Source organism: Canis lupus, chromosome 17, assembly GCF_011100685.1.
Source record: "Canis lupus familiaris isolate Mischka breed German Shepherd chromosome 17, alternate assembly UU_Cfam_GSD_1.0, whole genome shotgun sequence".
NCBI lineage: Eukaryota > Metazoa > Chordata > Mammalia > Carnivora > Canidae > Canis > Canis lupus.
The window spans coordinates 4,643,950-4,657,575 of NC_049238.1; the positions used below are offsets into that span (position 1 = coordinate 4,643,950).

The window sequence follows — 13,626 nt, forward strand, 5'->3', positions numbered from 1 at the left end:
GAGGGCTCAGCCAGACCTTGAGATCTCAGAGGTGGGCAGTACGAACAAGGCCGCGTATGCGGTGGCTCCCTCTGGAGCCTGGCACCGTTGACACATCCGTGTCACCTGCAGTGCAAAACCTAGTGCCTGACACACAGTTAGAACATGCTCGCTGACTGGGTATTTTTGTTTTGTGATCTTTGCTTTTCCTATCTCATTCCTTACTGCCGGCTGCCTTCCTTCTGGCAGTATCTGCATCTTCTTGTCACCGACCAGCAAGAGATGGATAGCCTTGTTTTAGGAAGCGGCGGGCATAGCAAGAGGCAAGATAGGGTGGAAGCCAAGATGTGTCACTGGCCCAGAATGCAAGCATCTGGTCAAGGATTTCGATAGGGTTTCAACTGCAAAGAATCCTGGCTTCTTTGGGACTGACCGAGTCTTCCAAGTAGTTGAGGTTGTGTGCGGGCCCTCGAAATAACCGTTTTCTGGGGGTTTTCAAGTATTCTGAGGTATTGGTGTGCACGTGATTTTAACAAAAGCTGATCCGATTTCACAGCCCGTAATTCCACCATCGACGCTAGGTTCAGACAAGTGGGCTGAGCCAGCTGGGCGGAAAACACGGGTCAACTTATGAATGCAGTGTGGTGCCTGTGTGGCGGAATGGAAGGTCTACTTTCCTGCACACATCTGGGGTGCTCTAGCCTGGGATCATACTTCAGGGTTGATAATGGCCCTTAGAGATCTTGTACCTCATTTGTTTATTTTTATAGTTGAGAAAAATGGGGCAGAATGGGAATTAGAGCAGAGTGCCCGGTGCCTCCATGTATTTATCGCTGTGAACAGTAGGTGGCGGGCTGACTCCAACCTCAGATCTCCGCTCCGGGCCGCCCTCTGCCGGGAAGGGTGCGGCCCCGCAGGCGGCTGTCCAAGAGGAAACACCCTGCTTTTCTGGCCAATTCGCTCTGCCTGTCTTAGCTGACAGTGTGTCCACATTTACTCACGCCCAGGCGTGAGCGTGTGTTATAAAACTAAGTCAAAACGTGTAACGGTTTAAAAAAAAAACAGCCCTGTGTTTTTGACTCCTCCAGAAATGACACAGGGGTGCTGCCTCCCTAATGCCCGGTGCCTGAGTCCCTCCTGTTCTCTCACCTGGAACACACTGTCCTAGTCTTTCCAGGACACTATCCACCTCCTCATCTTTATCGTCTTCCCCTTCACAAATGCCTGGCCCATGGGCTCCCTTTATACCTGGAAACCTGATGGCAGTTTTTGTAAAATGTATAGTCGGTTAAATCTTGGGTCTCTTTCCATCAAACTGGGTGCTCCCCTAGGGCCACAGTGTGATGTGTCTCCATATTTGTAATAGCCTGGCTCAGAGGAGGCTTGTTGGCTAATTGGATGTGTAATTGGATGGTGGTTTGGGTGCTTAGGTGGAAGGGGGGGCAGGAAAGGGAAAAGAAGAAAAAGAAATGAAGGGAAGGGCAGGGGGAGTCAGGGGAAGGAAGGGGATGGAAGGAAGTATTGGTGGGTGAGTGGATAAATGAATGGGCAGGTGATGGATGGATGGATGGATGGATGGATGGATGGGGGATAGAATAGGTGATGGATGGACGGGTGGGTGGGTGACAGGAGGATGGGTGATGGATGGGTGGGTGGGAGGATGGTGGGGATGGATGATGGATGGATGGGTGGGAGGATGGTGGGGATGGGTGGATGGATGGATGGATGGATCGATGCCTGGGTAGATGAATAGTGGGTAAGGGATGGGTGGACAGTGAGTGCATGGATGGATGGTTGATGGACAAATGGATAGATGAGTAGATGGGTGGCTGAGTGGACGCATAAATGGATGATGGACGGGTAGATGACGGGTGGGTGGATGGTCGTGTGGTTTATACTTTGGCTCTGGAACCTGCAGGCTAGTCACCTCACCCTCTGCTCCTGTGTTTCCTTCTTGCAGGTCGTGGGCATTTTTGCTGGATTTGGGCTCCTGCTATTGGTGGCCTCGCCTTTCCTGCTCTTGGCCACGCCGTTTGTACTTTGCTGCAAGTGCAAGTTCAGTAAAGGTGACGACGACCCATTACCCACCTAGAGGAAGGCACGATGCTGGAACAAGACCCCTGCCTCTGGGAAGCGTGGCTCTCCCCCACCCCACCCCGCCGTCCCCTCTCACTAAACATCTTTCTTGCCTTATGTGCCCCATTGAGCTTCAGTGTCACGCCGGATGCCGTGATTTCAGGGAGTGATGTCAGAGCGTGCGCCGAGGCCCAGGGTGCGGCCCCCCGGGCGTGGGGAAGGCAGGCTGGCGTGGGTAGGGCACGTCCCCACACAATCCGTCTCCGCCGACTTGACAAGGGAGGCGCCGCATGAAGCAAGCAGGGCGGTTTTCTCCCAGTGGTGATAGACTAGGAGTGTCTGGGGTTTGCCTGAGACCCTCTCGTGCAAAATGTTGTCCGTCTCCTCTTTGGCGTCCAGATGGCGCCACGTTCCTGAAAGAAGAAGTCTTTGGAGGATTACAACTCACTTCAGACAGAATCCGATAATTCTGACTTGAGGAAAGCACTCTGTTTATGACAACTGTTTTTATTACTAATGGCATTTAGTAAAATCCTTTTTAGAAGGTGTTTTTTTTCTTTCTTTCTTTTTTTCCAACTGAGTAGTGAAAAATCAACAAGGTGCATCTACACCATCCTATGCCTTTCTTGAAATGTGCATTTTAGGAAGATACCGTTAAACGACTTTTCTGGCTCGGCCACTTTTCAGGAGATTTAGAAAGCCTTACGCGCTCTTTGTGTTTTTCTCGAAACTCGTAATGACGTTTTGAACACTGTACGCAGCGTACTGTTACCAACGTGGGTCCCTATGTTGTTGCATTTCTTTGAAAATGACCAATGTGTTTAAAGGAGTATCTTCATCATTAGATTTTCCTTTTTTTTTTTTCTTCTCTCTCTTTGGGGGCTTCTCTCTTCTCATCCAGGTATGAGCAAATATTTTTTAATGTCTTTGGAAACCAAATGCTTTACTTGGGAATCGTTCTGCTGGGAGCCACTGTGGCTTGGCTGCTTGCCTCAGCGTCCTCGTGGCAACAGGGAGAAGAGAACAGTGCTATTGGTCCTCACCGGCAGGGCTTCCTGGCAGGACTGGACGACTCCTGGGGGCTAGGGGAGAAGCTTCCCAATTTTCTGTTTTTTGTTTTGTTTTGTTTTTTTGTTTTTTTGTTTTTTGTTTTTAACTAAGTTATTTTGGAGAAATCTGTATCGTACACTGTTCCAGGTCCTGTTGCTAACCATTTTGCCCCACGGGGGGGGGGGGGGGGGGACAAAAACCTTCCATTTCACTTAGTTATTTCGATTAGAGGATCTTACCAACTTAGCATCTCCTAGGCTGTGGGTGACAGTTACCATAGAAGCAGAATGCACGGATCGATAAGACACACATTGCTCCATCAGTTGACTTTCAAAAGTGGAGAAAGTGTGTTCTTTCCAGAGGGTTGGCTTTAATATGACTTTTAAAGCCACCTGAGCAAACTGATTGCATTGAACCTGGGACTTCTAAAAATAAAAGAAAGGCAAATGTAGGTTTATCCTAGTGGGACTTTTAAAAACTCATTACACATTCCACAAAGGAGTGAAATGGAAACAAAATATGACTTGTTTGCTTGTTGCAAGCATATTTTTAAAATGGTGGGGGTTTTTTTTGTTTGTTTTTTTGTTTTGTTTCGTTTTTGGTATGTTTGACTTCTGCATTTGTGTGTTGGCCTCGGTTGCTGCTTTGCTTCCCCGTATAGAAATTTCTTCCTTTGTTCCTAACATTTGAGAGGTTAGAAGAAACTGTACCCCTTCACTCTCCACCTGTGGTATTAGTTATCTTTATGAAATCGAAGCCATTAGGAAACTAATCTGTGTCAAAATCACATTTCAGAACATTCTCCTTACAACCACAGTTGAATTTTTAATTCAGTAACAAAACAAGAACACACCTGAAATTGTCTTTTCAATGAAGCCCGGACAGTGAGTCCCTGTAGGTGGATTTGTCATGACAGGGTCTGGTGGTAAATGGCTTTACAGAGAAGGTGACACTCCAGGAGTCGGGGGCCCAGGCTGGGATCCGTGGGTGCACTTGTCTAGCCAGACCCTTTAAGATGCCTATCAAAGCCAGCAGACTCGTGGCCCTGTTTCCGGTGTTCAGGGGGCAGGCCTCACCCCATCCTGGTCCACCTTTACTGTGCAGGGTGCTTCCCATTGCATATCATACACAGTCTGCATAGTAGTACCCCTTTCCTTTGGGGTGGGACCTAAGCCTTTGGAAAGGATACATTCTCTGGGCTGGAGCCCAGATCTCTTAATTTTTAATGGATTGGGCTGTTCATCTAGCCTGGAGAAATCCATAAGCAAATCCTGCACATCCATAGCCTCAGCCATCCTTGTGCCTTCACCTCTGACACATTTCCCAAGCGCGTGGTTCGACCTAGGTAGGGACCACGGAGATTCTGGGGCCGGCCACAGCCAAAGTAGCATCTGCTTGCTCTGATTTTTTGCACCAAGCATGCTTCACTTTGCTTGGTTTGATTTCATAGTAACATGACTAAAACTCTCCGTTCCTTAGGAAGATACCAGCAGGATTGCATTGAGGTGTCATGCGTAAACTTGCTTTTCTGCAGCCCGACTCCTCTGTTTCAGTAGGGAATGCCATTCATTCCCATCATTGGTGGGGATGCAATATTAACCACGCATGATGTAAAATGTACACAGAGCGTGGGAAGATGGCCCGCGTCTTGGATTTTAACCTTGCCTTGCCATCACTCCCCAGGGGAACTTGGGGAGCTCTACACTTCATAGGTGGGGTGTTAAATGGCATAGCTTGTCTTAGTTGAAAATTACATTCACTTTCACGGATGGTTTTCATGCCGACGTTCTGGAAGCACATGTATGTTTATTCCTTTAGAGGCCTTGAAATCCTGGAGGAGGGGAAGAGGACCCCTCGACCATGGCCGATGCGACTGGTATCTGGTTGGGGTGGCGCTGGAGGGCATGGCTGACCTTCGGTCGTCTGTGTCCCTCTGACCCTCTCATACAGTTTTCTTGGACGTGCCTGGCCTATCGGTCTGGCTCCGTCGTGTACCGTGTAGCCGGGCCCTGGAGCTTTGTGACGGTCACAGGAGGCCAGTGCCCTCAGAGAAGGAGTCGCCGTAGATACTCACATAGCACAGATTGACTCGGGATCTGAGCATAGTCAGTTCCTTCGATTGCATGAGCCGCCATCCAGATCAGTTCTTCCTCACCCCCCCGGGAGCAACCAGAGACTAGGGAACCACCGTGTGGCACCCTCCTAACCAAATTCTCTCGACAACATTCGATTCCATAAAACCAGTGTAGGAACCAGGCCGATTGCTGACCAGAATGCAGGGCCCACGGGGAAAAGGATTCCCAGGTACGCAAAAATTACTCCAAGATGACTCTGTCTTTTTCATCTTCTATCGTAAAGTTAAAAGTTATTTAACAGGTTAGAAGAGGACATTTTCCCTTGGTAGTCTTTAACAATTAGGGGATTGGAAAGAACCAGGGTGGGCTTTTTGTATATTTCTCAGATTCTCATTTATTAATAAATGCCCCTGTATATAAATATAAATATATAAATATATATATAAATCACAGTGAAATCATCAAGGGAGAAACATTTTGCATGTATAAAGCTTCATGAAGGTCTCTTTAAAAAAAAAAATACCAAAGCTTGTTTATTCCTTATAATTAACCCAAGTCCTTATGAAAATACACAAAACGAAGAGATTATGGCTGGTGTTGCCAAAAATGCCAAATAGGACGACGGGCCTGCACTCAAATATAGTTGCTAATGCGTCAGTCCTAGGAGAGCATGCTGTTTTGGTATGTAAAGCCCACGGGCTCCATTCTCCCTTTGGTTTATATAACCCTGTCTTCCACACTTCTGGGAGCCTTTGGTGAGGGGTAGGTACCTGCCACATGCCTGACCTTTCCTTCCTTCTTTGCTCATTTTACCATGGGTATATTTTAATCTTGTATAAAAATATGCATGAGTGGGTCATGCACATGTATACAGTACGTATTTTACATGCAGTGGTTAAAAAAAAAGTTCGGTTTGTGTTTTTTGAAATGTCAGTACATTTTGTGCCACTAACACTGTGATGTATAAAAGAGCTGTTTGAATGCCTTTTAATGTTGTGTTTTGTACTTTGGAATCACATGGAAAAGTTTGATTTGTAATTTCAATACATATTTTAAATGTATTGTGTCTTACGTAGTTTGTCCCCCCTTTAGAAGGGATTTCTTTTTAAAGAGATTTTGGCTGGAATACAGGTTACTTTTGTAAATCCTGTCTGGCTCCATCTTTTTGTACATTCTTCGTTGACTCCTGGAGATTGAAAACAGGATGATTGGGGGTGGGAGGGAGGAAAGGCATGTGGGAAAGTGATCTCCCACCACTGGGGGGAATGCTTTTCTGTTCTGAGGTTTTCTCTGTTGGGGGTGTGCTCAGCTCTCGGTGCCAAATGGATCCGAGTCGCTGGGTAAGTGGCCGCACATTCACCCTCCTCCTCATGGCGCCAACCCAGAAACATGGCATCAGCAAGCATCTCCGCGTTGGCTGCCTCCCTGCCCGAGACAAGTACTTACAAACCTATCAGAATTGATGGGCAGCATCATGACAATGAGCCTTTTTTTTACTACTGGGGGAAAAAAAGAATCAACACAGATGCTGCTTGTTTTCATAGTAACTCTGATAACTCACCTCGACTTTCATTTCCTTGTTTAAACCTCACAGGAGAATATATACCACATCCATCGATGTGAAGCAGCAGGCTAGGGACAGACACCTGTTCCTGATACTGTGGTACATTTCAAAACCATCCTCAGAATCTTAAGGTGCAGATCAGAGGAGCTGTGTTTTGTTAACCAGGGATTTGTTGCTGGCACCAAAGACACTATTTCTAGTCATGAGGAGCTCCTGGTCTAGATGGGAGGCAGATCTGCCAATTAGCGATGAGAATAAGGTGTGGCAGGTGCTATGGTGGGGATTTGCACAGCACTTAGCCTGGGGGGAAGGTCAGAGGAGGCTGCTGGGAGGATGCTGTAGGTGACCTGGGTCTTGCAGATGAGTAGGTGTCAGCTAAGCAACACACACAGCAGGAATGTCCCAAAAGAATGGCCAATAGGTGCAGTTGGAGTTTGGTCCAACTGGTATACCTGAGTGTCAGTTACTCAAGAGTCCAACCTCGAGGGCACAGTGTGCAGAGCCTGGGAACTCGGCCTTCACTCTAAAGCTACGGGGAGTGGAAGAGGGCTGCCATACAAGTTACTGCAGACTGGGGGCCTTAGCAGAAGTTTCTTCTCTCATGGTTTTGGAGGCTGGAAGTCCGAGATCAAAGTGTCATCAGGGTTGTGGGTGAGGACCATGAGGAAGATTCTGTTCCCGGCCTCTCCCCCGGCTTCTCGTGGTTTGCTGGCAATTCTTCACCGTCCAAAAAAAAAAAAAAAAAAAAAAAGAAAAAAAGAAAAAAAATTATTCACCTTCCTTGACTTGTAGATTGCATTACCTGGGTCTCTATCATCCTCACATGGTGTTTTCCCTGGATGCGTGTCTGTGTCCAAGTATCCTCTTCATGAGAACACGAGTCATTGTATTTGGGCCCACCCTAGTCCACTCTGACCTTGTCTTAACTTGATCATCTTCAGAGACCCTATCTCACATTCACAGGCCTTGGTGGTCAGGACTCCCAACATCTCTGGGAACACAAGAAAGCCCATCCACGGGTCCAAGCCCGAGCACGGTCCACAGGTGGACAGTCTTTCCCTGGTGAGGCCAAACAGGGAAGGCAGACAGGAACAGAAGGTGAAGGGTTACCCAGGCGGGGTCCAGAAGCTCCTCTTGATACGGCCCCCTCACCCCCAAAATAGTCCTTCCCCACTCTGGGTGAGCTTTGATTCCTTGAGATACCTTAGAATGTGGGAAGGGCCCCAGAGAACACTCTGCTTAGAAACAATGACTTTATTTTTTTATTTTATTTTATTTTATTTTAATTTTTATTTATTTATGATAGTTACAGAGAGAGAGAGAGAGAGAGGCAGAGACACAGGCAGAGGGAGAAGCAGGCTCCATGCGCCAGGAGCCCGATGTGGGATTCGATCCCGGGTCTCCAGGATCGCGCCCTGGGCCAAAGGCAGGCGCCAAACCGCTGCGCCACCCAGGGATCCTGAAACAATGACTTTAAAGGAAAATATTTTCTTGGATGCTTTCAGATACTGTGAACCAAACCTGCCTCACCTCGCACCCTCCCCCCATTTATGACATAACCTCTTGGGGTGTCTGGATCAGTATCTGGCTGGAGATGATGGCCATTGCATGATAAACACTCCCTCCCAGAGCAACACTGTGTGTAGATGAACCTGATTCTCAAAACCCCTCTGGAAAAGAAAGTATTATTATTCTCAAAATTCTTCACTTTATAAGCAAGGGGACTGAAGCTCTTGTTAAGAGTTACTCCGTACCAGGGACTGGTAGACTGTGGAGCAGAGGCCCAACCCCACAGTTTGTAGAGAGAAAACTCAGGACTTAAGCAGACACCAAAAGCCACTTCAAGGGCAAGGGACAGTGGTGACCAGGGGAACCTCTTTTCAGAAAGAGTTTCAGAGATGTGGGAATAGGGCAGCCTTGTTGGTGTCAGGAGGATTAACCACAGGATGAAGACTTATCCAAACCATGTGTCCAGGACGACAAAGTACTTCCTAGGACAGGACCACCGTGGAAGTGGGCATTCCCCACGGTATGACATGGAATAGAAATAGGAGCCAGGGTGAAATTGAAAACTGCAGATGTAAATGTTAACAAAGGCCACTCGGCACCTTCTGGAAGAGATTCACTTTAGCTGAAGGCCAGGTCTGAATGTGCAGGTGAGGCATGAGACAGCCAAAACCGGGCCTTTGCGCCTACACCGGACCCCTGCTTTACAGAAGTCATGGACAACGAGAACACCAAGAGATGCGGAGCGTCCTAACCCCTGTCCTCATGGAGCTCGAGGTCTAGTGGGGTCTACAGGCGAACCAGCCCCCATCCTACATGAGGGCACAGGGACCTTGGGAGGATATAGATTCTTAGTAACGAAAGTGACAGATGAGAAGTGACTAATGAGGTCACGTAACGTCCCTCTGGGGAGATAGGATCTCTGGAGATTTTGTTGTTCTGGTTCCACCTGACAGCCAAGGACCTTAAAAAAACAATCCTTGTGATCTGCAAAGGGGAAAGGACAAAAACTCAACCACGCTAGGCTACTTGAGAAATGTCAGGGACAGGAGGATGAGGGTGCGGTTAGTGTACACTTGGCTTCTCTCTTCTGCACAACGGGTGTGTTGTCTGTGCACAATGAACCTTAAATAATAATTGAATATTTTTCTTATTAATGGCTGAGGAGTTATCAGCAGGTTAATGAAACATGCAGATGATACTGGATGGAGAGTTACTACAAACACCTATTAGCAGCAGACAATGCAGGGGGACAGAAAAGAAGGAACGTCGCAACCACGCAAACTTGTGTTTGCAATACGCAAGCGAAAGCACCTGCGAAAAAATGCACACGGGGCGGGGGTGGCCGAGGTAGATGCAGGGCTGGAAGGGAGAGTAGCTTTTCTGGCGCCGTTTGGCCCCTGCCCGCCGCCTCCTCCGCCCACTCCACCTCGCGAATCTCTTCTAGGTCACCGTAGCTGTGGATTCTGCAGCCCTGCCAACTCCGCTTCCTGCCTTCAGAGTTCTCTGAGCAGCGTGCCTGACGCACCCCGCGAGCTTTCCCTCCTGTTAGGCAGCTCCCTTTGCAGGTTTTGTGGCCTGTCCTTGAAGCCAACACTTAATTCAGATCCCGTGGCTTTCCTACCTGGTCTTGGTCCTCTTTTCCCTTAACTTCCATGTCTACCCTGGAGGAGTCATGCGTGCCTTGCTTGTCTGCAGATCCCAGGTATCTGCATGCATGGTACTCGGGACCATATGGACCCCGTGCACCAGAAGCTCCCCGACAGCCTGTTTGCCTGGTGCAGCATGTGGGCAAGCTCCCTTTGGAGCTCTGAGTCCCGTGGGGCCTCCATCTGCCAAGATCCCTGACATTCCCTGCCCAGGACTGCACAATCTGGCCCCCGAGAGCTCCCGCCTGTCTGGTGTTTATCAAAGAAAAGGCTCCAACGCCAGCTGGAGGTGAGTAGGGAGGCTTTGGGAAGTAAGTTACGGCCTGAGTGCTGGTGAAATAGAGGGTTAAAACTACCAAGCTGTGTCTTTGTGTCACACAGAACTGTCTCCCTTGGAGACAATGACACGGTGCAGCGTGTTGTATCCATTTACAGTATATTCTAAGCTATCTGATGGCCGACTCATTTCCTCTTGACCCATCGAGCCCCGTGTCAAGTGTAGCACCTGATGCACAATAAAGACTTAATGTTTGCAGAGTGAGTGCTCTGTGGTTGATTCCAGAAGCAGGATTTGAGGGACGCCTGTGGCTTCCCCCTTCAGTGGTTGAGCATCTACCTTCAGCTCAGGTCCGGGTCCCCAGATCCAGGATCAAGTCCTACATTGGGCTCCCTGCACGGAGCCTGCTTCTCCCTCTGCCTGTGTCTCTGCCTCTCTCTGTGTGTCTCTCATGAATAAATAAAATCTTTAAAAAAAAGAAGAAGCAAAATTTAGGAACAGCTTAGTGAGGAAGGACTTTTCTGGTGTGGAGGATCAGAAACTGGATGGCCCTTTGGGCAAGAATGTTGTAGAGGCACCAGGGTGTCAGGGGATCATGAGACCTGGCCTTTCATTCCCAGCGCACTCAGCTAATGAACTAATTCAGCTGAGTAGCTGAATGCACTCGAGCATTTTCCCTGATTCTCAAGTTTATTTAACAAATAGTGACAACAGGCCCCCTTCTAACTACTCCACTGGACGGCATAAGCATAATGGATGGGCATGTGACTGTTTGCTCTTTGTGTGTACTTACTAGAGTGGCTTCATCCTTCCTATGAAGATTGGAGTTACCATCTTACAATTCCCAGCAGTCTTAGAATTATCAAATTTCAGTTGCCCTCCGTCAATCTGAATATATTTTAGGTAGTCCTGCTAGCACTGTGATAATCCCCGGAGGTGGGCAGGTAGGAACTGAAAAGAATCCTAGTACTTTTTCTCATAGAAATCTTCCTGGAAGAGCAAACGTCAAGCAGATATTTGTCGGAGGACACAAGTATTCACAAAGCAGAGGGACCAGTGGGTCAGTAGTTGTTTGAGGAGCTTCCTGGAAGAAACATCATTGGGACTGAGGGTTGAGGGAGGTGTAGGTTCAAATGGTGGAAGGGGAGCAGAGGCGTTGCCTGGTGTCGAGCTTCTAACAAGCTGGGTGCTTTATACACGTGGCTTAATCCTCACTACACTAAGGAGATAAAAATAATGATCTTGGTGGCGTGACTACTGACAACGTGCCTCGTACAGTGCTAGATATTTAAGGTACAAAGATGAATCAACCTGATACCAAGGGAACACTCTAAGAGCCAAGACTAGTAGGAATTAGGTCAGAAGTGGAGGAAAGAGAAGAAAAGTAAGAATCAAGACAAAGCTGCTCCAGGCAGAGGGGGTAACGCAAGAGCACAAGCTATGGAGGCCAGTTGTGAAACACGAGGGTGTGTACAGGGACAGTACAAAGTCAAAGCTGTCATCAGAGTTTGTTTTAGCTTTGTCTGAGGGGAAAATTTCAAGCAAAGACACAATGATCCAGTCTAGTGTAAGGAACCCAGATGGATTCAACATCTGTCTTCAACGATCATCAGAGCATGGCGGCCAACTCTTGTGTTCTCCGTATCTCGTTCACTTTCTCCAGCTTTTCTATTTTGAAGCCAATATCAGGTATCTTTTGATCAATTTGTGAGTATTTCCCCAGATGTTTTTAAAAGGTAAGGGCTGTATCCACCAGAACTCTAATACCATTATCCCATCTAAAAAAAAATCAACAATTATTACTTGATATCACAAATTTCTCATCAGCGTTTCAATTTCTCGTATTATTCTACAGCTTTTTATATTAGTTGGTTTATTTATTTATTTATTTATTTATTTATTTATTTATTTAAAATATGGAATGCTTCATGCATTTGCGTGTCATCCTTGCGCAGGGGCCATGCTAATCTTCTCTGTATCATTCCAATTTTAGCATATGTGCTGCCGAAGTGAGCACTATTAGTTGGTTTTAGACAGAATCTAAGAAAGGTGCAAATATTGCAGGTGGACGTCCCTAACCTGAAGTTTTAGTTTGCAGTGTTCCTCGCCGTCCCGTGCTCCATGTCCCCCACAGCACCCCCGGCCCGACACTGTCGGAGTCGGGCAGCAGTGGGGGCGTCTGTACAGATTTCCCGGTGGAGTTACTGCCCCAAACCTGCAGAGGAAAACAGGGCTTTCGATGGAGATGCTGAGCGGCCATGCAGACAGAGGCCTGGGCCGGGAGGAGGCAGGTCCCTCCAGGTCCCTCGGTCGGTACCAGGAGCCAGAGGTCGGGCAATTTCCATCCATCCCCGTGAGAGCACATGCTGATGGCTGAGAAGCTGAGACTTCCCCACCTGGTGCTTTGTGACCGTGGAACTTAACCCCAAATCAAAGCCGAGGGAGCAACCCTGAGCCAGATGCCAGGGGCTGGGGGCGGGGGACGCGGGGAATGCCCTGAATGGATTACTTAATGGAAAATGTTTAAAAGTTAATTTCCTTGAGCAAAAAGGGGCGCTGGAGGCAGAAAGACACGGTGATACTTTGCGGACATCAGAATCTGTCGAAAGCCTGGCATAGCTGCTGCAGGTGCCGAGGCTCTGGTGTTGCTGGCCCAGGAAAGCAGCGTGCTTACATGTTCATTTCGGTCACATCCGTGTCCTGAAGTGTAACCCACCTTCTCGGAGTTGCAGCCCATCAGGATAAGGTTGAAAACAGGGCCTTTCTAGACAGAATCGACCGCTAAGCAGAGGCCCGCTGACCATCTTTCCTTCTCTCCCCACACTTGCCTTGAGCTCCTCTCGCACGTTTTTCTCTCCTATCTTTTGTCCCTTGCAGGACTTTCTTTAAAACTTTTGAAAGTCTCGGATCACTTCTAATGTTTTTCTAACGATAAGGTTTCTGGGTGAGGGGTCGGTAGTTGAGAGGAGGTTGACAAAGACCACACGGCGCAGGTCCACGTGGACGAGCGTCCGTGTGACCACCAGCCGTCGTTCTCGAAGCGCACGGCAACCTGCAGGGCTGGGTGCTACTTTTGTTGCCCTCAGATTCCCAAGGAGTCAGCCAGACGAATACTCGGGTGCCCTCTGTAGTCTTCCCCTCTTGCCAAAACTGCAGCCAGAATAAACCAACAATGAAATGGAAAGGCAAGGCCATTATGTTTTTCTGAAGCTCCAAATTGCTGTTCCAGATTTAGCTCTGATGTTTCCAGCTCCTGCTCCCTAACCACAACCACGTCGTCCTTCACTGTCCCAGACCACAAGAGAGAAGGCCCGGAATTTCCCACCCTCTCTTCTCACCTGGAAGTTCTCCTAACCTCCAAGAGACCCACTCATGTCCCATCCTGGGTAAGGCCTCTTCTGTGGATCCAGCCACTCCCCTGCCCCACTGTCGGGACCGGCATCTGCAGCC

General features: G+C 48.2%; 1 protein-coding gene and 1 non-coding gene across 2 annotated transcripts in view; one reads left to right on the forward strand and one right to left on the reverse strand.

The window, feature by feature from the left end:
• RNF144A (ring finger protein 144A) overlaps window positions 1-6,330 on the forward strand; it is a 115,701-nt gene extending 109,371 nt beyond the window's left edge. The window contains exon 9 of the mRNA XM_038560699.1: window positions 1,940-6,330. Coding sequence (XP_038416627.1) covers window positions 1,940-2,071 — 132 coding nt within the window. The 3' untranslated portion in view covers window positions 2,072-6,330. The remainder of the gene's footprint in view (window positions 1-1,939) is intronic.
• Window positions 6,331-12,086: 5,756 nt separating this feature from the next.
• Window positions 12,087-12,193, reverse strand: LOC119864054. The gene has a single exon (XR_005372840.1). It is a non-coding gene; the product is annotated as a U6 spliceosomal RNA (small nuclear RNA).
• Window positions 12,194-13,626: the final 1,433 nt, after the last annotated feature.